We start from the raw sequence: 25,628 nt of genomic DNA, 5'->3' as shown, positions 1-25,628 counted from the left end.
CCACTACCAGTTCAGCTGATCCAGGCTGAACCAGCAGCAACCCACCTCTGATATGTATGTAATATTATACACCAGATGGCAGCCTATTTGTTGTACATTATACCAACTGAATCTTCCAGGTAGCTACTCTCAATCTGGGGTGGAAAGTTAAATATTTAAGTTCTGTGTTATCATGGGATGCCTTTGAGAAGAATATAGCTTTAGTGAGAAGAATAACTTCACATTGGCAAGCATACTAATGATTGCCAAAATGGAAGGAACAAATGAAAGATTGTTTTCTTCCTTCTTTGATTTGTGAAAGAAGAGAATTAATAGAACCGCCATCATGTTCCATCAATTAATTATACCATCATAATTCCAAGACATGTAATATATTTAACATATATGAAGTGTTCAAGAATACAAACATCCAGATGCCAGAGCAGATTGATAAATTCTGAAAAATATCCCATCACTGCCTGTTCTATGCATATCTTTCATGGTGGATCATATGGACGAAAATTTTATATATGTTTTGACACACAAATAATGAAGGCTATCCTGATTGGTGATCAGTGATCTGATTGCTTCATTCAGGTCTTGGATTCCCAATAGCTGTTCTCTAGAGTTCTGGGGTCTGAGTTGGAGCCAGAGGGGCTCGTCCTTTTGCAAGGGCAGGATGATTAGTCCTCAGGTGGTTTCCCAAAGCTGTGTGAAAGAGAATCCATAATTATTATAAGAATTAGCTTATACCTATATGTCCAGTTTTAAAGGAAGCAACTCCATTGCCCAAGCTAATATCCTAATATTTCAAAAAGTCTTTATCAATGTAGGTGATGACCAGACTGAGCCTGAGGGAGGGATCAAGCACATCATTAGCCTTGGATCCCTTCATACCCACAAGAAAACTCAGTCCAGTCCACCTTGAATACACAGTTTTTTTTGGGGGGGGGGGTGGAAATAAAGCTGACATCTCAAGGAGAAAAGTTTTAGAATTGTAATCTTGTTGAGTTGCTACCGCACTCACTTTGCTACCGAACTGGTAATTGCACTCGAACCGGTAGCAAAGGTAAATGGATTTCACCCCTGGTGAAACCGAACCAGTAGCAAAGGTAAGTGGATTTCACCCCTGGTTTGGGCCCAATCTGGCCAGTGATGAGCAGCCTCCTGCTTGCTGCTGACTGGCTAGTTTGAATGAGTAGCTTCAGGGATTGGGGCATAGCAGCCAATCAACAAGGGGCTTGCAGTTCAGTCCAATGAGACAAAGGAAGTAAGCTCCTGGTTGATTGGCTGCTGCTGCTGCCTCAATCCCTAAAGCAGGAGGCTGCTGTGGCCCAGTCCAGGCCAAGACTTGCTGGCCACATAGCCCCAGCCGAAGTCTTTACTCAGAAGCTGGTGGGGGGAAAGCAATTGTGAGGATCCCAGAGGAGCATGAGGCCTCAGTGGATTGGGGGACACCTTGGATAGCCTACTCCAGCAGTAAGCCCCACATGCTCTTCCCCACTCTGAGATACCCCATGTGCATTTAATGATCTGTGCATTCGATTAACAGATGCATTGGGGAAAGCAGGAAGTGATCACATTCATTTAACGTGATTCAATCAATTGAATCCTCCGGTTATGAATGAAACTGGCAGACTATATTACATTCGTATCTCAAGGATTATCTGTGTAATGAGAGTAAGGGAGGGTCTCAGGGAAGTCCTGCCTCAGCACTTGGCCACCACAGGTGCCCCCCCATGAGGCCCATGTCATGCCCACCATGGTCACACATCCTGGGTTTGTTCCAACCCCGGAGGTCAAACACAACCCTGATGCAGCCCTCAATGAAATTGAGTTTGACACCACTGTTCTAAGTTGAATCATAGTATTATGTATTCATGGGATTTTTAGCAAGATTTTTCTTAAATTGTAAAGTTATTATTGTTAAAAGGTGTAGCTATGGCAAAATATTGTTTTAAACTGTAACCTATAAAAGATTTTAAAAATAAAGCTTTTTGCTGTCTAAAGTTGCCTTGTAGTGGAAATGGACAGATAAAAATTTAATAAATAAATACATTCTGAATTCTTGATCTGTAGTCAAGTAACTCCAAATTGGTTGATGAAGGTGAGCAGTTAAAATATTGTTGAAGATTTCCATTTTGCCCGAACTTCCTAAAAATACCATCGCCAAATAATAGCACTTTTTTCATCAAATTGCATGCATATGAACAGAAAATCGCAAAAAAATGGGGTGATGGGGAATACAACCTGGTTAGCCTAGCTCTGATCTGCAGAATGGTTTCAAACATAAATTTGAAAATAAACAGTAACAAATAGTAAACAAGTATATTAATAATATTCAGCTTCATACCAAAGCCTCATGAAAACATCAATTAATAGACTCTACAGTAGTATGCAGCACATAATTCTAACCATTTTTGAAACAGATATTAAAGTTGACAGAGATAAATATGACAAAAGTATCATTTAAAAAATCCATAGTCTTGCTGAAAAATGAGATGGTGTAATTCAATCTTCGTGATGACAAGCACATAGACAGAAGGATGAATCTGTTATATTATTCACCCCAAACCCCATTCCTTCCCCTTCTTAGGATGGGCACTGTGTGAGGGGATACTGCAAGATTTCATGACAACTGGCCATGATTCCATATGATACCTGCACTGATTATCAATGTGTTCTTCAGCAAATTCAACTGGATCTATGTGTTTAAACCTGGAAAGGACAAAGATGCAAGAAAATTGGAGACTGTCTGCAAATCCATATTTTAGGATCTAACAGAGAGGCCTTTTTAAATATCTCAACTGATGCAGGCTCAGTTCACATGGAAAAGAGAAAGGGAGAAGTTAGTGTTGAACTTAAATTGTGGAATATTCTACATCAGGAAGCAAGGTTTGTTTACCAGTATCATAGAATTCTTGCTTTTTTCTCAGGATTCAAATCCATATTTACTGAGTCATAGCCTATGAGGTACCAGCTGGTTCAAATTATCCAAGTGAATTCTCTGTCAGTGAGCCATAAAGGAGATGTCACTTATCTCTTCCAGACTTCTTTCAAGGAAAGGTACTCCAGCTCTATCATTCATCCAAATCGCTAATAAAAATATTGAAGAGTAACATGCCTGGGATTGAACCCCATGGCACTCTAAGTAGTATCTTCTCTCTAATTCAATGAAGAATCATTAATAAGCATTATCTGAGTTCAGTTTTTAAGCTGGCAATGTATTGAACTAATACTCAAACTATTTAGCCTACATTTAGTTAATTAACTAAACAGAATGCCATGGGTACGTTGTTGAATACATTACTAAAATCAGGATATATTATGTCAACAGCATTCTTATAGTCATTAAGGAAGCTAGTAGTTCTTCCTAAAAAAAAGTGAGATGAAGTTTTACAAAGTCATGATCCAAAGCCCTTTTCTGTAGCAAATGAACAAAGAATTTATATATTGCAGGTTCTAAGGGGCAATCAGTATGCTGCATACATCAGTTGCCCCTTCCTTGCATCTAGATATGTTTCTTTCTAAAGGCACAAAGAATACTTACTTATCCAGGGTGATGTGTGCCCATGTTACTCATTTCAAATACTCCCCTTCACTCATATAGTCCATAAAAGACCCTGTCAACTCAGCAAAATCTTCCAATACAAGACTGGTAGAGTCCTCACCAGACAGGTCACTGTCAGGCCGAGATTTCCTAGGATGAGTAGAATGAGACACAGGGCAAGGAACCACAGGAGCTGTTTGGCCAATTGCAGGTGAACCACTTATAGGCATTACTGGCTCTTCATACTCTGCCTTTTCCACCTCTGTGTCTGAAGCAGGTCCTAAGACATGATAGAGGCTGGGTAAGCGGATGTCAAACTGGAGGCCAAACTTCGCAAAAAGCTTTTCATTCAAGGCATAGATCTTTTCTGAGATGTCATAGCCAAGGAGGACAGAGAAGAGACGAGCAATATAGTGCTCCTTAGCCAGAAGCAAATAGAGCTTCTTCCTTTGCCAAGTGATAAAAGAGGAGTCAATCTCTGCTGTCAAAGTTACCTGTCAAAGAAAGAAGAGAAAAAAGTTCATTTATTTGTTTTTAAAAATAACGAAGTCACTGTGTCACCTCACATTTTGTTAGATTTATTATACAAATGTACAAGAAATCCACATTTTGAAATAAATTCATATTTAATATTCTGTTTATTTGTGTACATTTTCATCTTTGAAAATGAATTTTTACAATACATTGCTCAAGTATTTCTTGAATAGCTTGGAACACAATGTACGTAAGGTGTGTTGCAAATGTATTTTTACATTTGTACTTTTAAAAATCTCAGTTACATTGGGAAAGTGGATTGATCCTTGAGACTGACAAAAGCAAGAGAAGCATGGAGAGCATCTCTTTATTTTGAATGAGGATAAATAAGAACATAAGCAAAGCCCAGCTGGGGCAGTTTTCCTTGGCCAATCTAGTCTGTTCTTACAGAGGCATACCTAGTGCATGAGGAAGCCCACCAGTCTCACAGCAGGTGGTCTTTAGAGGTAGTCACACCATCATTAAGGCTAGTAGCTTTGACTTCCATGTATTGGTCCAACCCTTTTTTGAAGCCATCAAATTAGTAGCCAGAACCCAATTTCATGGTAATGAATTTTACAGTTGAATTGTGCATTGTTTAAAATCCCCGGGGACATATAAACCACATACAAAGATACTGAAGAAACTCTCTGATGGTCTGGTTGAAGTTTTCTGTGAGAGATGTGGAAGAATTCTTGAAGTACTAAATGACTGAACAAAAGTCAATATTATTTGCATCTTGAAAAAGGAGAAGAAATAGATCCCAAAAGGTATAGAGCTACCAATTTCACATCAGATTATGTGATTATTTAATCACATAATTTCATATACTACAGGCCACACAACCAAACAAAACAAATAGATGACCTTTTTGCTAATCAGTTAACAAATGAATGTAGAAAACATACCACAGTGGTAATGAGAGATTTTAACTACCCTGACATCAACTAGGAGACAAACTGTGCAACAAGTGGGAGATCAAACAGATTCCTGACCAACCTAGCTGATAACTTTTTCATTCAAAAGGAAGAGATGGGAACTAGAGGAATGACTACACTGGACCTTATTCTTACTAACAGAGAAGAAGTGATAGAGAGGATTGAAGCTGCAGGAACTTTGTGGGATAGTGCCCATGTCATATTAGAATTCAATATAATGCAGACACAAGCAACAGAACATAATCAAACCAATGTCTTAGATTTTAAAAGAACTGATTTTAACAAACTCAGAGAGAGTTGGGGAAGAATTCCATGGATGAAATTCTTAAAGGGGTAATCAACTCAAGAAGCCTGAGAAACTCTGAAAAATATGATTATAAAAACCTAGTCCAGTTCAATCCCACTGAAAAAGAAAATAAAAATAACCAAGAAAACCCAGCATGGTTGCACAAGGGACGCTGCTTCTCACCGCCGCTGTGCTCTGCCTTCTCACTGCCACCTCCTCCATCCCCACCGCTGTGTCCGACAGAGGCAGCTCACGTCTATGGCGGACATAAACACGAGACGCCTCTGTCAGGGACAGCGGCTGGGACGCTGCTTCTCGACACCGCCACACTCTTGCCTCACCAACTGTAAACTTCACCACACATCACTGAGGTCTGGTCACCACAATATAAAAAAGATGTTGAGACTCTGGAACGAGTGCAGAGAAGAGCAACAAAAATGATTAAGGGGCTGGAAGCTATAACTTACGAAGAATGGTTACAGAAACTGGGTATGTCTAGTCTAATGAAAAGAAGGACTAGGGGTGACATGAAAGCAGTGTTCCTATATTTGAGATGCTGCCACACAGATGAGGGTGTCAAACTAATGTCCAAAGCACCAGAAGACAAGACAAGAAAAAATGGATGGAAACTAATGAAAGAGAGAAGCAACCTAGAACTAAGCTGAAATTTCTTGACTGTGAGAAAAATCAACCGGTGGAACTAATTGCCTTCAGAAATTGTGGATGCTTCATCACTGGATGCTTTTAAGAAGAAACTGGTCAGCCATTTGTCTAAAATGGTATAGGGTCACTTGCTTGATCAGTGGTTTGGCCTAGAAGATCTCCAAGATTATTTGTTTACTTGTTCGTTGGTTTGTGCGTGCATTCATTCATTCATTCATTCATTCATTCATTCATTCATTCATTTTAAATCCCAACATTATGAAGAACATTACCTGAAATGTTCCCTCTTCAGAAGGCCGCAATGATTCCCACTCTGGGGAATCCAAGAACTGATATGGGAAAACATAATGTAAAAACTGTCCATCCTGACTTACTTTAACCCTGCAGAAAGAGAGAAAGGAGGGCAGGGAAATTATTAAAATTAAAAAAGCTGTTGTGCAATTGCTGAACAATTTAAAGACATATGATAAAGTCCATGCAGGTGGTCATTTATACACAAACAACACCATATAGGATAGAGTTGTTTTAGACATTAATATTTGTGGCAGTTTAAAAAAAATACTGTTCAACAATATCAGATTGTTCTGCACAGAATATAAGTAACATGAAGACAAGGCAAGCAGGTGCAAAGAACAGTAGCAGTCAGGAAGAAGGAAGTAATAGTGAGGCTTCAATCTCTGTGTGCAAACGGCTATTCATTCATATGCCCTTAAAAGAAGCAAGCATGTCACAGGAAGCACACTTCATAACTCTAACCAGGGCTAGTAAACAATGACTTGTTGCAAGTGGAAGGTTTGATGCGACAACTCCCTTCCCTTTCTGGCTTCATCCTTGTTCCGGAGCATATGTTCACAACAGAAGAAGGGAAAAACTTTTTAATCAAAGCAATGATGCCCCATGAGTCAACGATTCTGTCTTAGACAGGTAGAGCCTTTTCAGAGTTCCCCTCCCTCGTTGGGTGTAGCCATTTTGTGTACTGGACAGCCATTTTGTTCAACTCTGTTTGCATCTACCTATTTTGTCTGTGATGAAAACCTGTGACAACCTATAATCTTGTCCCACCAATCAAGAGACTTTGCCAATCTGAGAAGAGATCTTAGAAAAGACATGCCAAAGCCCTGATCATTGCCTAGAGAGCATTCCCACCTTCCAGACTGGATCATGACCTTGACATCTTTTTGTAGCAGAGCTTCTTTTCTACATTGTTGCTGATGCTTGTATATAAACCATACAATGCTGCCAAGATACTATTCTTTCTCAAAACAGGGCATTTACCTAAGAGCAGGCGTGTCAAACCCGATCACATCGTGGGCCGTATTGTACCATATCAGGATGTGTTTTGCCTTTGCGGAGCTGTGGTGGGTATGGCCCAGTGGTGGGTTTCAAATTTTTTTAGAACCTCTTCTGTAGGTGTGGCCTGCTTTGTGGGAGTGGCTTGCCAGCCATGTGACCGGGTGGGAGTGGTTTGCTGGCCATGTAACCAAGTGGGAGTGGCTTTCCAGTCATGTGACTGGGTGGGTGTGGCCAACTTGTAAAATGTGGTGAAACTCACTTAACAACGCTCTTGCTTAGCAACCAAAATGTTGGCTCAGAAACTCTGGCATTTGAAGCACGCAAGTCTTAAAGCTGTCAAGTCACAAGACCCTTGCACCCCTAACCCTTTAGGAAAAAAACCCCTAGGGGTGTTCAAACTGGACAGCTTTAAGACTTGTGGACTTCAACTCCCAGAATTCCTCCTCTCACTCTTCATCTTGATGATGTGAGGACGGGCAGAGGGAGGGAGCTGGAATCGGTTCTAAACGGCTCTGTAAATTTGTGGAACCTCTTCTATAGAAGAGGTTAGAACTGGCAGGAACCCACCACTGGTATTGCCTGCACAGGCCCGGGCATGGCCTGTGTGGGCCGTATCCAGCCAAGACCGCCAGTTTTACAGGCCTGCCTTAGGATTTTAATAAGCATTGTATTATTGAATGCTTCCAGGAAAAAACACATCAATTTTCAAGGATATATTTAGTTCTTGCATTGTTCTAGGAATTTTAAGAGGGATTTTAAATATTTTGCATTCAGGCTGACTAGACTCCTTGGTTTCCTTCCACAGAATGAATTCTGAACAGTATGATTAAGGATACATACCTGGTAAAAGTTTTCTGCATTTCATCACAATGACAAACCAATTCCAGAACACCATCCAGTATCGCTAAATTAAAACATTATTGTCAAAAGTAAAGGTTAATCTTGTGACTTCACTTGGCTTTGCTATTGTTCCAGGCTGCCTCTGTTTCACTTGGCTGTACTGCTAATTTGCACACACTCCTAAAAAGGGACTGAGATATGGCAAAAAATAATACTGGAGGCCAAGTTTTAACTTTTAGATATCTTATGTACAGTGTTTCAACACGCTAAAGTTGGGTGTGAACAAATTCTACTAATCATATTATTAAAGCTGTACACAGTTTCTTTTATTCCAAAGGAAGCAAGAATATGTTTACTGTCATAAGGGTCTATAGCAATTTTTTTCACCCAGATGTTATATGGCATATGTGGGAAGTTTTATTTCAAAATATACCATGTTTCCCCCAAAATAAGATCTGGTCTTATTTTGTTTTGGGCCCCAAAATAAGCACCAGGTCTTATTTTCATGGGATGTCTTACCCGCTTACCTTAGGACCACCACCGCCACGCATCCCACCCCTCAACACCTGTTGCACTGCTGCCTGTCTTCTTCTACAGCTGCTCACACCGCTCGTGGCCAGACGCCATGTGGCTTGTCCTGCCGGTGCTACCACTCATAGCAGGAGGCTGCATGGCATGTTGCACCATTGTGTGTGCAAGTGGCAGCACCACGCAATGTGCCACATGGCATTCTGCCGCAAGTGGCAGCACTGGCGCAATGTGCCATGCAGCATCCTGCCAAAAGTGGAGACACCAGCCTGATGCACGACATAGCGTCCAGCCGCATGTGACCACAGAAGAAGTTTGGCAGCGACACAACAGGTGTCAGAGCATGGGAGGCCTGGCTGCAGTGGGAAGCTCCACCCTCCTACCCCTACCCTAGCTTGATTTTTACGCATGCACTATGCCCCACCTCATACAACCAGACAGTGGGTGGGGCTTAATTAGGGCTTATTTGGGGGCAGGGCTTATATCAGACCCAAGTGTGAAAATTGGGCTAGGGCTTGTTTTCAGGGTAGGTTGTATTCTTGAGGAAACACTGTATTTTATTCCTTATACTATCTCTATCTTCCTTAAACTTTTATGGAATCCACAATGGACTGAGAATCAGCTTCTTTTCTAGATAATTGACAGTCAAGGTGAAACTAAGTTAGCAAGTAAAAATAGCAAATGGGGGAAAATATTTTGCTCAAATCTCCTCAAACTCCCAAATAACTTATCCAGACCTAATCCACATATCAAAGGAGAAGGTCTGTAAACAGAAAATACAGTAAATTAAAAAAGAACTTTACCATGCTTCTCAAATGTCACCCTAGATCAGCATGTATGCACTTCCATACTCAGGATAAGCTCCCTTATAAAACAATCTCGCTGTATCCCATTTTTCTGCAGTTGCCCCCAAGGCAAACCTCCTTGCTTTTGGAAATAAATACTTCTTTCCTCACAGCTATCTTGATTTCATTTTTATTTACTCTTGTGCTACCCCGGCTTGAGTTGAAACTCCAAATTATTCTTTTGACACCTTCAACAACCTAAAATCCATAGAAACGGCATCATCCAGATTTTTAAAAGTGATATTTGAAGGAATGTCCTGCGTTTCAAATGTAGCATGTAACTCAGAAACTGGGTTAATTCCCTTGGTTTTCAGGACCCGTTTACTGCAGCTGTATTTCTGGCATAAAATTTATTTTTCTAGTAATTGGCTACCATGATCCTTCTTGATGACTGTCTCTTCTGGGAAAGTCAGGATCCAGCATGACTTATTTCAGTCTGATTTCTCACGTTTTGCCCTTCTACCCTTGGGGATTCCCAGAGCAGCAGTGGGAGCTTGATAGAGCTCTTCATTTGGAACAGGGTATATTAGATCCCGAGATTGTGAGCCATTTCAGTGTCTTGCCCTTTGCAATACTGGGGAGAAGATACAACCCTTTTTGTAGAACAAACATATGCTTGTCTACTGGAGACCTGTTGACCTGCTGCAGATCTGTTGGCAGTAATTCAAACTCCATCCTCAGATCTCTATCTGCCAACATAAGTCTCTTTTGCCCTGAAGACAATCTCATCTGTTCTTTACTCTCCGGTCAGAACCCAAACACCCCAGGAGAGTTCACAAAGTTGCTTTCAGTTGCCAGTTCTCTATGCAGGATATCTAAGGCTTTTCCTTGGTTGTATACAATTTGGACAGCCTGGCAGTTTAATAAATTACTGAAATGTTATCATACTTCCAATATACATTTTCACTCACATATTTCTTCTGGAAGAAACACATATTTATACATTTATTTCATAACCAAAAAGGTAGAACTTCAATATTCCATATTTAAAGTATTTTTATTAATTTGTTTCTATTACTTAGGTTTATTTTTAACATCTTGTCTCTTGTACTCACTATGTTGTAGTAAATTATATTATGCGCTCATGCTGATGTTTTAGGAATGCTTTAAATTGTAGGGATTTTTACTGCTTGTAAAAATCCCTACAATTTGGAGGTAGTCAATGGCACAAGACCTTAGATCATCTTGACAAATGATTGTTCAATATTTTGAATCATGACAAATGATTGTTCAATATTTTCTTGAAAACCTCTATCTCTTCCATTGTTCAATTGTTATCATTGTCAGAAAGTTCCTCCTTCGTTCCAGGTTGATCTATCTTTAATGAGCTTCCACTCATTGCTTCTTGTTCTACCCTCAGGAGCTTTGAACAATAAGTCAACCCATCCTCTTTCTATGGCAGCCCCTCACATACTGGAATACAGCTATCATATCAATCTCTAATCTTTGTCTTCATTGAGGTAGATATACCTAGTTCCCTTTAACCATTCATCATACCATTTAGCCTCCAGACTCCTTATAATCTTTATTGCTCTGCTCTGCACTATTTCTAAGATCTCAGCACCTTTTTTGTATCGTGGTGACCGGAACTGTATTCCAAATGTGTCCTCACTAGCACATTACAGTGTAGAATAGTGGTTTTATCACTTCTTGTGATCTTAATAGCAATGGCAATAGCACTTAGAATGATATACCGCTTTACAGTGCTTTACAGCCCTCTCTAAGTGGTTTACATAATCAGCATATTGCCCCAACAACAATCTGGCTCCTCATTTTACCAACCCCGGAAGGATGGAAGTCAACCTTGAGCCGGTGAGAATCAAACTGCTGAACTACGGGCAGCAGGCAATCAGCAGAAGTGGCCTGCAGTACTGCATTCTAACCACTGCACCACCACAGCTCATCTGTTGATGCATTGGCTTTTTTGGCACTACAGCATACTACTGGCTCATATGTAAGTAGTGGTCCACTAGGATAATAAGGCACAACATATTTTGTGAGACTTGTCCTGACATTACGGTCTTTAAGTTGAGCCTCCTGATTCTGCTCTTTTTTTTCTACGCTTCCGTGTTCAAAGGAAGCAAAGGTCCATTATTGGAACCCTTTAAAATTAACTAAGTTCAGCCAATAATGCAGATGCTGAACATGCTGTTTTTATTCTTTTTTTTTAAATAATCCATGAAAGTTTCAAATTTTGTTAGCACGTTAGTTGGTTTTGTGCATGTTATTGTACTTTTATGAAGTTATTTCAACCTGACCTTCACCTTGCAGGTCTGCACCTGCTATATGTGGAAATTGTAAGTTCCATTTCTAAGATAATATTGCTACAGCATATGAAAACTACACCAACATGGCTCTATTATAGATAACAAGCTTTTCTTTATAGCGTATCTGGGCCTGGGGCCGAACTGTCATGTAATCTTGGAATACCTTTCTTCTCCACAGAGTGCTTGTTCTGAAGAATCATTCCATTACTATTTTTGTAAGGGAGACCTGTTTGTTTTTACCAAGCTGCCATCACCTCCTCCATCACTCTTGATAAATTTGTCAAGGGCTACAATAATGTGTTGAAGAGGGAGGAAGGGAATGTCACAGCATCTGTTCCAGTGGCGGGTTTCAGCTCCTGTTGCAACTGGTACGCTGCAACGGGGCCAGATGTCCACCACGTGTACGCGTGCAGCGGGCGCATGCGTACCCACACCCGTGACACTCCAGCTACTCGGCGGAGCGTTGTGCAGGCACCATATGCCCTTTGCGCATGCACAAATGCCCCAGTCGGCTCAAATAGAGGTAAGGAGAGCTGGAGAGCGGGTGGGCCCTCTGGAGCACAGGACCACAGTACCTGGTGCTCCCAGCAGGCATCGGTACACTTATACCGGGGTGTACCGGTCGTATCCCACCACTGATCTGTTCGGCTATTACTTCAATATCTTTCTAGATAAATTCCACTTGTAGTATCATTGCTTTAACCCTGTTAACAATATTTAAGAAATAATTTCATTTTTGTATTCTATAAAGTCTCTTCCATTTAAATTCAAAGTCTCAATGTGTTACATATTATGGCATTTTGTCTCTGTTTTCCATAAATTTTGACTTCCATTCTTGGCATATATTTAACACCCAACAGGCTTTTTGTTGTTTCCTTAATGTTTTACTTATCATCAATAATTTTCTTCTAAAGGTTTAATGGATTAATCCCATTTCCCCAATGTTTGGGTTTGAAAGGCAGCCCATTTCATGATAAGTAGGTTTAGGTTTAGGTTTAGGTTTATTAGCATTTGTAGGCCGCCCTTTTCCCTGAGGGGACTCAGGGCGGCTCACAGAAAACCAGGAAGGGGGGAATACAACATTAAGATAACAACATATAATAAAATAATAAACAACATACATTCATCATTCGGGAGGGGTAACGATCCTTATCCCCAGGCCTGACGGGCGAGCCAGTTCTTCAAGGCTATGCGGAAGGCTTGGACGGTGGAGAGGGTACGAATCTCCACGGGGAGCTCGTTCCAAAGGGTCGGGGCTACTGCTGAGAAGGCCCTCCTCCTTGTAGTTGCCAGCCGACACTGGCTGGCCGATGGAATGCGGAGGAGGCCTAGTCTATGGGATCTTATAGGTCGCAGGGAGGTAATTGGCAGAAGGCGGTCTCTCAAGTATCCAGATCCACTGCCATGTAGGGCTTTATGGGTGATTAATAGCACCTTGAAGCGCATCCGGAGATCGACAGGTAGCCAGCGCAGCTCACGGAGGATAGGTGTTATGCGGGTGAATCGAGGTGCACCCGCAATCACTCGCGCGGCTGCGTTCTGCACTAGCTGAAGTCGCCGGATGCTCCTCAAGGGCAGCCCCATGTAGAGCACATTGCAGTATTCCAGCCTAGAGGTCACAAGGGCCCGAGTGACTGTTGTGAGAGCCTCCCGATTCAGGTAGGGTCGCAACTGGCGCACCAGGCGTACCTGGGCGAATGCCCCCCTGGTCACAGCCGTTAAGTGGTGGTCGAATGACAGCTGTGGATCCAGGAGGACTCCCAAGTTGCGGACCCTCTCTGAGGGGTGTAAAATTTGACCCCCCAGCCTGAGTGTTGGAATATTGGCCAAATCTTTGGGAGGAAAACACAACAGCCACTCGGTCTTTTCTGGGTTGAGCACAAGCTTGTTAACCCTCATCCAGTCCATGACGGCCTCAAGACCCCGGCTCATCACGTCAACCGCTTCATTGATTTGGCACGGGGCGGACAGATACAATTGAGTATCGTCCGCATATTGATGGTATCTAATCCCGTGCCTGCGGATGATCTCTCCCAGCGGTTTCATGTAGATGTTAAATAGTAGGGGGGATAAGACCGAGCCCTGCGGCACCCCATAATTTAGGGGCCTTGGGGACGATCTCTGCCCTCCCACTAACACCGACTGCGACCTGTCCGAGAGGTAGGAGGAGAACCACCGTAGCACGGTGCCTCCCACTCCCACCTCCCGCAGTCGTCGCAGAAGGATACCATGGTCGATGGTATCGAAAGCCGCTGAGAGATCAAGGAGGACCAGGATGGAGGAATGTCCTTCATCTCTGGCTCTCCAAAGATCATCCATCAATGCGACCAAAGCGGTTTCTGTGCTGTAACCGGGTCTGAAGCCTGACTGGAAGGGGTCTAGATAGTTTGCTTCCTCCAAGGACCGTTGGAGCTGGAAGGCCACCACCTTCTCAACAACCTTCCCCAAGAAGGGAAGGTTGGAGACCGGGCGATAGCTGTTAAGAACAGCTGGATCCAAGGATGGTTTCTTCAGGAGGGGTCTCACCACCGCCGCTTTCAGTGCGGCGGGGAAGTTCCCCTCCCGAAGGGAGGCGGTTACAACCGCCTGGATCCAGCCTCGTGTCACCTCACTGCAGTTAGTAACCAGCCATGAGGGACACGGATCCAGAACACAGGTGGAGGAACTTACAGCTCTCATGGCCTTGTCCACATCCCCGGGGGTAACGTCCTGAAACTCAACCCAGAGCTGTTCTACTTGGTCCCCCTGTGCCTCGGCTGGAACTGCAGGTGTGGAGTCCAAGTCCGACCGAAACCGAGCAATTTTGTCCGCTAAGAATTGGGCATATTCTTCAGCTCTGCCCTGCAGGGGTTCCCCCGCCTCCCTTTTGTTCAATAGGGAGTGGGTTATCCTGAACAGGGCGGCTGGACGGGACTCAGCGGATGCAACCAGGGTGGCTATGTGCGATCTTTTTGCTGCCCTAAGTGCTCTAGTATATTCCCTGGTGCAGGTGGTTACCATTGCTCGGTTCGATTCGGACTTATCGGACCTCCAACGGTGCTCTAGGCATCTCCTCCGGCGCTTCATCTCCCGGAGCTCCTCGGTGAACCAAGGAGGTCTCCGGGATCCGCCGCCTCGGAGGAGCCGCAGTGGCGCAATCCGGTCGAGGGCCTCCGACGCTGCCGAGTGCCACGCAGCAGCCAGAGTCTCCACCGGACTGTGGGCGAAAGTGTCAGGAATAACCCCAAGCTCTGTCTGGAACCTTGACGGCTCCATAAGACGCCTGGGGCGGAACCACCTGGTCGGTTCCTCCTCCCTACAGTGGGGGTTTGGCCTCCGGAAGTCGAGCCTCAGTAGGCAATGGTCTGACCACGACAGGGGTATGATGTCGCTCCCCCTCAGACCAAGATCATAAATCCACTGCTCCGAGAGAAATACAAGGTCAAGCATGTGTCCCGCTGAGTGGGTTGGGCCTCGAATTACTTGGGTCAAGCCCATGGCTGTCATGGAAGCCATGAACTCCTGCGCCCCATCAGAGTTTTCACCGAGCGACGGCAAATTAAAGTCCCCCAGGACCATCAACCTAGGGAACTCAACTGCCAGCTCGGCTACCGACTCGAGGAGCGAGGGGAGGGCTGCTGCAACGCTGTTGGGAGGCAGGTACGTTAGCAGCAAACCCACTTGACCCTTGAGGTCCAACTTTAACAGCAAAGACTCACACCCGACAATCTCCGGAGCAGGGACCCTACGAGGAACTAACGACTCCCGGATAACGGCGGCCACACCCCCACCCCTTCCCTGGGCTCTCGGCTGATGCAGCACCTGAAATCCTTCTGGGCACAGCTCTACAAGGGGGACTCCTCCCTCTGGGCCCAGCCAGGTTTCAGTAATACATGCCAGGTCTGCCCTCTCGTCTGAAATTAAGTCCCGGACGAGAGGAGCTTTATGAACAACAGACCTGGCATTTAGCGACAACAGCCTGAGACCAGGGTCCTGACTACTTACGCCATCTGGTCTTGGAGTGGGACTCCCAGGGCCGGAAGGAGGGATCTCTGTAATGTAGCGAACCCTCCTTCCCCGGTAATGGCCTGCCCTGAAGTCCCCGCCGTATCTGCCCCTCCCTGTTACGACCGCAATACCCCGACCCTCTCCCGTGTCTCTGGTCCCCTCAACCACCCCCGTAGCCCCCGCAACTCCCGGCAGGTCCTCCGAATCACACATACTCATACACTCCCCCAAACAGTCCCCACGTAATAGTTAAAAACACAAAATTTACAACAATATAATCATAAAAGTGGGACATTCATTCATCTCATACGTACCTCATGCATAGCCCGTACAAAGAAAGAAGAAAAAGATGAAAGAAAAGAAGGAATGAGAGCTAAAATAGTTGCGCAATTGATTAAAAAAAATTTGAAAGTGCGAGTTCAAAAGAGTCCCAAAGGTGGTTGCAGATGGAGGGGGGAAGGGCGTAAGCACCAACTTGAAACAAGTGATAACTTAGCAATCTCAGCACCTCCAAATCACGATGTAGTCCAAAACAACAGCCAACAACAATCCATAGCTGGTATATAGGTAATGTCTTATCTTCCCCCTCTTCCGTGGGCCAGAGAGGGTCCAGAGTCTGGGGGTGGCTAGAACGGATTGAAAGAGAGGGGGGGTTCGTTGGTTGATAAGGAGTCGAATCCCCACCTGTATTTCTGCCGTCCTCCATCACCCCTTCCGCAAAACAATGCACTACAAATCCCCAGTTCATGGCGCCCTAAAGATGTATTAAGTGGGCGCTATCCGAGACGGTGTTCCAGGGCGGTGAAGGGTGACAATGCGGTTAGGGGTCTGGTGGTTCAAAGGCCAAAATCAGCTGGTCCGAGGCCAAGAATAATGGAGGGCAAGATACCAGGCAGGGGAAAACAAGAGGAGCCTCCGCAGTAAGGAAGGCAGCAAAGGGAAAGGCTCACCAAAAGAAAGCCCAAACACATAGGAAAGAGGCAGCGTCGACGAAAGAGCCGAGCAAAATGGAGAGGGAGGGGGGGAGCGTCCAAGGAGGGCTGCGGCGGCGGCAAGCACAGCCAGCTGCCTGATCCGCCCAATCTCGGTCTAGTCCAGTCCAAATCGATCCCCACCTCTCCAGAGCGATAGTGATTAATTATAGGGTAGATAGAGTCCCCACGGCTCACCAATCGCCCAGCAAAGTAAAGCAAATGTACTATGGTCATCCAAGTCAGTGTAACAACGCCGCCGTCAGCAGCGCGGTGCCGCCATCTTCCTCTCCGTGCAGCTCCGTGCAGCGCGGGTAGTTCAAAGCCGCCGGGGATCGCGTAGTCCGGGGGTCGCTCTTCCTGATGTCTAGCTCCTCGTGTTCCTTGGGTTCCAGTCAACCCAGGGGCCCTTTTCTGATGATTTTGCAGCCGGTTTCAAAGACTCTCCAGCGCTTTTTCGCCAAATCGCTTCAGAGCGAAAAAGCCTGGCAGCCATTCGGGACTCACGCATGCGCATTTCGTACATATTTTCAAGTTCTTGGGAGTTGTGTTCAAATCCTGAAAATCATTTTTACCGAGCTACACTAAGGTACACCTCTTTTGCTAAAGGTTGGAAACATAAAGATAAATTTTTATTATTGTTATTGGTTTTTTGCAGTCAACCAGATGTTCAGACTGGGTTTGGCATTTTTGTCTACCCATCGAGCCCTTTCCAAGGATCTGGGATAGGCAGATGTGGATGTTTGATCGTGTTACAGATGTTGTCGCTGGATGTAGACCATCTTTTGCAATTGACTGATGGTGAATTTGTCAATGCCAATGGTGTTAAAGTAATGCTTCAGTTATTTTGGGATTGGACCAAAGGCACCTATTACTATTGGTACAACCTTGATTGCTTTTTCCATAATCATTCTATTTCTATTTGCAGGTCTTTGTATTTTGTTATCATTTCCAGTTTTTTCTCTTCTATTAAGCTGCCTCCAGGTACTGCCATGTTCACTAACCACTTATCTCATTGCTTTTCCATCAGTTGGGGGAGGGGAGACCTCCCAAAGTCATTTTTTTGTAATAAACAAACAAACAAAGAAGCCAAAGACTAGTAGATTGCTCCATTTAGAGAAGATTACGGATCCAGGGAAGAAAGAAGCCTGCAATCTCCCCCTCCCACCATTAATTGGGGACAGAGGAGGCAAGGAGTGGCTGGGAGGGGATTCAGCCATGTTGGAAGTACACAAACAACCCTTCCCCTTAAAAAAAAAAGTTAAGCCCCGGAATAAAAGTACCAGCAAAGGGGGGGGAAAAACTCCAGAGAAGTTGTTCAGGCTATAGAAAGTCTGGGCATACTGAGAATGATTTACAGCTGTTAGAATGTAAGAAAGCTTAACCAGAGGCAGTTTCTGAAAATACTTAAGCAGGGCAATAAAGATAAGCAGGATTAGGCTAGAAACAACACACAGAAGTACACTAGAACGTCTCCTTCCTGCCTTCCTGACAGGATTAATCCCTTAACGTGGGAAAAACAAAAGCAGATTCACCGAACTGCTCAGAAAGTTAACAACCGATTCTCCCGAACTGCTGCGAACTGGCTGCATCACACCACTGGGTGGTTGTTATTATTTTTGGTGTTGTGTTGCTATTGTTAATCTTCAATTTGATTCACGGTCTGGGCCTGGTAAAAATATAACAGTTCTAACAAAGCACCTAACAGCTGTTAAGGTTGTTATTTATTATTATCATCATCATCTTCAACAGATTTCAGTTATATCCATGATTACTCCTAATTCTTAGTATGATTGGAGCTATCCAGTCTCCTTCTCAAGTACTTTGTTCTACAACAACAGTGAAGAAAAAAAGTTATAATACAATAAGTTATTAAAAATAAAGTTATAAATAAACAAAAATATGATAATTTTAGCTTTGCTTGGTTAATTATAAAGGATCGAGACAATAAAACTTTATTTAAAGAGTATAAAACCTGATGTTGAGACTCTAGAAAGAGTGCAGAGAAGAGGAACAAAGATGATAAAAATCTGGAGGCTAAACTGTGCAATGAATGAATGTTTGAGCAGGGTGTTGGATTAGAAGACCTCCAAAATCCCTTCCAATTCTGTTATTCTATGATATTGTCAGCTTAGAGAAGTACATAAAGTTAATGAAAAGCTGCCAGCTTTTACAACATACAGTAAATGGCTTGGGGGGGGGATAATATATCAAGTATAGATTTTCCTATTTCACATTTTATAGAAAGTTTTGTAGAAAATAACTAATCACTAAATATATGCAAATACAAATTGCATTTTTTCTCCAGAAAACATTTTGAAAAACATAGTAGGTTTTCCATAGGATCTATGATAGTGGGAGGTAATGTGATCTGGAATTCAAGAGGGTTATGTTATTCAAGAATAACATAACCCTAACCAGTTTCCATTATCTTATCTACCTTAATTAAGAAAACTAATTTACACCAGTGGAAATTAAATCCTGTATTACTTTTTTAACCAGTGGTGTCACACATTCTGTGTGATTGGTTGTACAGGCAAATCATCCACCACCTCCTCTTCTTTAGGGGTCAGTGGAGGATCAGCTCCGGCAGCCCGGCCTCAGCTGCCTTTCCCCAAACCTGGACAGCGCTAGTCCCACCTCCCTGGGGTCCAAGCTGCTGCAGCAAGCAAAGCACCACTTCAGCGGTGCTTATCTCCAGTCAGGCTGCAAAGCACGGGGAGCAGAGAGCAGCTACACCCACAGAAACAGAGACCAGCAGTTGCCGCTACTGCTACCCTGCTGTTGCTGCTGGTGATGATAGTTATAGTAGACATGAACACATCTTCGCTGTATGTTCCTCCGCACCCAGTCTCGTGGGAGGCGAAACGGGAGGTGCCCTGCTGGCAGAGCCTCCAGGTGGAAGGCGAGTGAAGGGCGCATTAGTGGGAGGGGCTGGCCATCCATGAAGCCAGCTCTTGAGGAAGGAGGCAGAGATGAGGCCCGGGACTTGCTTCCCTGCCTCCTTTTTCCGAGAGCTGCAGGTGGCAGGTTGCCGCCCAGTGCAGGTTCCCAGGGCAGCCTCAACCCCTGCCTCCCTGCCACCTCCAGGCCCATGCAAACTCTCCATCAGCCCACCAACCTAGGGAATGGGGATGCTCCCAGTTCTGCTGGGCGGCCACTCCTTCATGCCCTCTTGCCCGTTGCAGTTGGGCTTTTGGCAGCCCCGCTTTCTCCTGGTGCCCCTTCCTGGCTGGAAGACGCTCCAGAACAGCCCCACTGTACCAACCTGGTCAGGTGCTGGGTTGGTCAGCAGCCAGCGCACCGCCACCACGTGACCTTTATAAACGGAAATTAATCAACTCCTTTTAAACTTTCCATTTCAATGAACATTTTTCTAAAACTTCAAGAGAGCAGCGACCGGGTGGGTGGGGGCAGCAAGCAGGGGAGGGACTGTTCCGGTACGGGGCCTCTGGAGGCCCCAGTATGCAAACACATGCTGGGTTTCTGGCATCAGTCTGTCCGTACCAGACTGGACCGGCTGAAACCCACCTCTGGTAGGAACAATGCATCCAAAAAGGAGCTGGGCATTTTGATTGGTCAAAAGTTCCATACAATCAAAAGTATGATGCATCTCTAAAAGAGGGAGGGAGGGAGGAGAAAAAAGTTAAACTGTAAGCTGCATCAACAGCAGGAACAGGGTCTGCTAGATTTTCAATGAAGTTTGAAGGTGTAGTTTTAGATATATAGGGTTAGTAGCTCTTTTTAAAAGAGTTATGGAAGGTATTTGTAGAACATGAAAAATCACAAAAGCAAGATGGTAATACTAGAAGTGTGTAAGAAAAGTTGAGAAATACAACTCATTGTCTCAGCCAGAGTAATGTTATATTGCAGTTAATGTTTTGTGAGGCTTTAAATAGTTACTGTAAATGAATGCTTTATCTGTTGATGCTGTATGCAATCTTGCACATGTTTTGTCGTCTTGAATAAAAATAAAGTGTTTTTTTTTAAATAAGTTCCTGGCTCTGTTTTTCTTTATTCTTTGCCAGAGACTCTTGATGACTCTAGCAATAATTTTTTTAGCAAGCATCAAACAGATCCCCAAATTCCTGCATTTCTATTGCAGGCATTTGCTTTTCTTTCACTATCTAAACACATTATCTCTGGGCCACAGTAAGACTACATGTTGGTAGATTTGGATGCCTTTTTCTGCAAGCAAATTTCAGAATATATTCTTACTATTTCTTATTAGGTTTTATTTTGTTTTAAAGGAAAGGCAATCTGATTATTTCTGATCATTTTTTTACCTGATTCTTTAATATCAACCTTCACTTGATGAAATCCTTCTGACTTGGTTTGTTTTATTTATAAAATAGCTAGTTACTACAATTAGACAATGTTACAAATATGACAAGATCTAAAATAAGAACTTATTCAGAAACTAGGAAAAAGCAATTAATAAGTACACAAGTAGTAATGATATAAAGGATATTAGAATAGAATAACAGAGGTGGAAGGGACCTTGAGGTCATTTAGCCCAACCCATGCCCAAGTAGGAGATCCTACACTATTTCTGACAGATGGGAGTCCAGTCTTGAAAGCTTCCTGTGATTAAGCTCCCACAGCTGGTTGATTGTTCTCATGGTCAGAAAATTTCTCCTTATTTCTAGGTTGAATCTCTCCTTGATCAGTTTCCATCCATTATTCCTTGTCTGGCCTTCAGGTGCTTTGAAAAATAGCTTGATCCCCTCCTCTCTGTGGCAGTCCTTCAAGTATTGGAACATTGCTATCATATCTCCCCTGATCCTTTTCTTCACTAGACTAGCCATGACCAATTCCTGTAACTGTTCTTCATATGTTTAACCTCCAGTCCCCTAATCATCTTGGTTGCTCCTCTGTGCACTCTTTCTAGAATTTCAACATCTTTTTTTAAAGTGTGGTGACCAAACTGGATGCAGTATTCTAGATGTGGTGTTAGTAAGGCTTTTTAGAGTGATATTAGTATCTCACATGATCTTGATTGAATCCCTCTGTTAATGCAATTTAGGATTGAATTGGCTTTTTTGGCTGCTGCTGCACACTATTAAATATGTTGTCCACTAAGACTCCAAGACCCCTCTCACAGTTACTGCTATTAAGCCTGGTTTCTCACAATATGTGTACTTTGGGGTTTTCTTGCCTAAGTGTAAGACTTTTCTCTACATTGAATATCATTTTGCTAGTTACGGCCCAGTGTTAAAGTCTGTCAAGAACCATTTGGATCTTGAGCCTATCATCTAGGGTGTTCACTATTCCTGCCAGCTTAGTGTCATCTGCAAATTTGATAAGTTCCCTTTCTATTCCTTCATCTAAGTAATTTATGAAGGTATTGAAGAGTCTGCGCTTAAGTACTTTGTGGTACCCCCCTGCTTACTTCCCTCCAGGGCTACTCATTGAGTATGGTTTGTCAGCCAGTTACAATCCATCTGATGATGATGCTATCTATCCCACTTTCTTTTAGCTTATCAAGAAGTAGGTTGTGGTCTACTCTGTCAAATGCCTGGCTGTCTAAGTATATTATGCCCACAATATTTCGCTGGTCTACTAATTTAGTCACCATGTTGAAGAATGAAATAAGATTGGTTTGGCATGATTATTCTTAACAAACCCATGCTGACTTCTACCTATTACTTTGCTCATTTCTAGATGTTCACAAATCTTTTGATTGTCTCTTCCAGTATCTTCCCAGGTACTGATTGGTCTGTAGTTTCCTAGGTATGGGTTTTTTTTTCCTCCCTTTTTTGAAGATGGAACCACGTCAGCTCTTTTCCAGTCCTCTGGTAGTTCCCCGGTGCTCCAAGATTTTTGAAAGATATGGTACAATGGTTCTGAGATTACCTCTTCCAACTCCTTTAGAACTCTGGGATGTAATCCATTGGGTCCTGGTGATTTGTATTCATCAAGATCAGATGGGTGTTCTGTCAGTTCAGAACCTGTTTAACCTTTAACCTGTTCAGTTAAAGCTTATTTTAACTTTTATTTCTAGTCTGTCTTTTACAGTTATGTTTTTGATAGGTTGTGCTATAGTTTCTTTTTGGGTGAAGACCAATGCAAAGAATGAGTTAAACATCTCTGCTTTCTCTCTGTTGCCTGTTACTTCCTTGCCATTTTCTCTCTTTAGTGGGCTGACTGTTTCCTTGATTTTTTTCTTGTTATTTATATGTTGAAAAAAACTTTTTTTTATTGTCACAAGTCTTTCTTTATTCTGAGCCTTTGCTTTCCTGACTTTATCTTTGCAGATTCTGGCTATCTGCTCATATTCTGCCTTAGTTATGTGTCCCTTTTGTACTAGCCTTTGTTGTCCTTTAGTTTATCAGAGATATCTTTGTGGATTTCTTATTTTTCTTTTTCAGTTGTATTGTGCTGGACTGGGCTTTTATGATCATATTTTTCAGTTTCCCAAGATTCTTGAGTTGTTTTCCCCTTTAGGATTCTCATCCAAAATTTTTCATCCAAAATCTTTCCAAAGTTTTCTCTGAGTTTGTTAAAATCAACTCTTTTAAAATCTAAGACTCTGATATGATTGTGTTTTATTGCTTGTATTTACATTATGTTGAATTCCAGTATGACATGGTCACTCTCACACAACGCCCCTGCAGTTTCAACTCCCTTTATAGCTTCTTCTCTGTTTGTGAGAATTAGGTCCAGTACAGCTGTCCCTCTAGTTCCCTCTTCTACATTTTGGACAACAAAGTTGTCACCTAGGTTTGTCAAGAACCTATTCAATTTCTCACTTAGTGCAGAATTAGTCTTCCAGTTGAAATCAGGATAATTGAAGTCCCCCATTGTAGTGTGTTATCTATTTTTTTCTGCTTGGTTGTGGTGTACACCTATGGCCATATCATTCTTTCTTTCTTTTATATTGATCCATATGCATTCTAGGAGGCTTTCGCCTTTAATTTTCATGAATTTCTGTAGCAATGTAGTGGTCTTTTACATGTAGTGCAACTCCACCTCCTCTTTTAAGGGGACTTTTATATTTTATATAAAATATTTTAGAAGCTGTATCTTTTCTAATAAATAATACTCTGTGGCAGTAGGGATTAGTATCGAAGACATGCATTTAATATGGGCCAATCTCTCTCGTTATTTACTTTAGAAATGTCTCACTAAATAATATATAATTATATAAAACCTATTACTTTTAAAGCTTTTAAAAAAAAATCTGCCATTTGTGAACATATATATTCATATATTACATACATTATATTCAGTTTCAAAGATTATAAATAGGATGAACAATTTTCAGGGCAGGAGGGTGTACTTTGTTTTTTATTAAAAACAGGGAAACACCACCACCCCCCAAAAAAATTCTGGAGAGAGGAAATAGAATTAAAGGATTCTAAGCTCAGCAATTGTTCAACTCTTCACTTGAAATAAAGCTAATCGTCTTTCTAACTAACAAGCAAATCCTTTTAATATGCGAAATATTTTCCATTCAACAATTTAGAGTGAAGATAAAGTTCTTGCTATTGTTGTTAAATAACTGAGAATGTATTGTAAATCACCCCATGTCCTGCCTCCTATATCCTCAATATATTAACCTTCCTAAATTTGGAAGAGTCAGTTTGCAACAGAGAAGCAATGTGGCCTTAGCCCATTAATTTTCATTTTCCCACTTATCACCCTCCTTTTATATTTTATATTAGTATTTTAAAATTAAGAGGGCTAAAGCCGTACACTTAAAATTTGTTTCTGCGCTGTACAAATACATACTGAAAATGATAACTCACATTATCAAATGCTTCCTCATATGCACTCCCTCCCCATTTTATTCAGGTAAACAAGCCAATCTCAGAAATAACGACTATGCACACTCTTATGCAAATCCTCATATGTAGATTGGGGTGAAAAAATGGGGTTTTCTTCCATAATGCATGCAGTTCCTATGCCTCTCTATCCTTTGAAACCACTTAGTAGTCTTCAAAAGCACCACTATCACAAGGGATATTTTCAGAAGAAAGAGAGACCTACCGGCCAGACAGCAAGAAGGACAAACGATCTATGGATGTCTTGCCCTCCACAGCATAGGTTTGATCTTTGGCCAAAGGCAAGACCTGTTCTTCACAGCACTTGATTATTTCTTTATAAGTTTGGAGAGGCACTTGCAAAGGCTGGCAAATTTGTTTGTACAGGAGATCAAATTCTTCAGAAAATGTGTCTTTATGGAGTTGGTAAATTAAATGTGCTAGCTGAAACAAGCAGATCAGAAATAAAAGCACATTCCAAATGACGATGTCCAATCCACAAGCGTTGAACCAGCCCCATACAACAGAGCAAAGAAAGCCAATGAACAACAACCCAAAAATATAGATGGCACCAAAGATTCCACTACCTCCCATATAGCCAAGGAGGAAGAATAAATTAGCGAGGTGATAGGCTGCTCCTTCCATAAAGTATTTCCAGTTCTCACACAAAACCGGATTAAAAATTATCCGATCCAAAAGTGTATTTTCTTCATTCATTTTCCTGTAACTTCTATACCTAACTCACTTTGAAATTAACAGAATACACAGAAACCAATTCCTATTCTACACCTCTATGGAGATTTTAGAGGGACATTTCTCAAATTATGTATTTGCATCCAACAACTCGTGAAGTTCTTTTCCACAAATTGCAATACCCAGCGTTCCTCGTGGGATTTAAGACCTTGCTGATGAACTTGTAGAAGCATAAGAAATTCAATCCTGGAAGCACCTTTTGAGAACTGGAGTGGAAAATTCAAGAGTAGCTAAGAGAGTTTGCAGCTTGTTTTCTCCCCTGCCTTGAAATAAATTAAAATAGACACAGTGAAAGAGCAGCAGGGAGGGCTAAAGGGGTGGGGAAGACAAGCAGAGGGCACTAGTGTTTAATTTGGAATGTATAGCACTAAGGCATGCAAAGAAGAGAGAGGCGCTACATAGATAACCATGTTTGGAATTGAAATCCAAGAAGCAAAGGCTAGAACGGG

General features: G+C 42.6%; 1 protein-coding gene across 3 annotated transcripts; it reads right to left on the bottom strand.

The window, feature by feature from the left end:
• Positions 1-352: 352 nt before the first annotated feature.
• POPDC2 (popeye domain cAMP effector 2) lies at positions 353-25,490 on the bottom strand. 3 transcript variants are annotated; one of them, XM_087716533.1, is made up of 4 exons: positions 24,653-25,490; positions 6,202-6,310; positions 3,576-4,023; positions 353-684 (listed from the first exon to the last, which is right to left on the bottom strand). In XM_087716533.1, exons 1-4 carry the CDS (start codon positions 25,141-25,143, stop codon positions 602-604), a joined length of 1,131 nt encoding a protein of 376 aa, XP_087572659.1. In that variant the 5' UTR covers positions 25,144-25,490; the 3' UTR covers positions 353-601. The 3 variants fall into 3 exon arrangements, with proteins under 3 accessions (XP_087572659.1, XP_013922949.2, XP_087572658.1); XM_014067474.2 differs by having other exon boundaries at positions 353-687; positions 3,530-4,023; positions 24,653-25,488; XM_087716532.1 differs by having other exon boundaries at positions 353-687; positions 3,651-4,023; positions 24,653-25,482.
• Positions 25,491-25,628: the final 138 nt, after the last annotated feature.

This window comes from Thamnophis sirtalis, unplaced genomic scaffold, assembly GCF_051295495.1.
Source record: "Thamnophis sirtalis isolate CommonGarterSnake01/CBP01778 unplaced genomic scaffold, rThaSir2_p1.2 scaffold_5, whole genome shotgun sequence".
Taxonomy (NCBI): Eukaryota; Metazoa; Chordata; class Lepidosauria; order Squamata; family Natricidae; genus Thamnophis; species Thamnophis sirtalis.
Note: the sequence above shows the minus strand (reverse complement) of the source record. Positions and strands in the feature narration are given on the sequence as shown.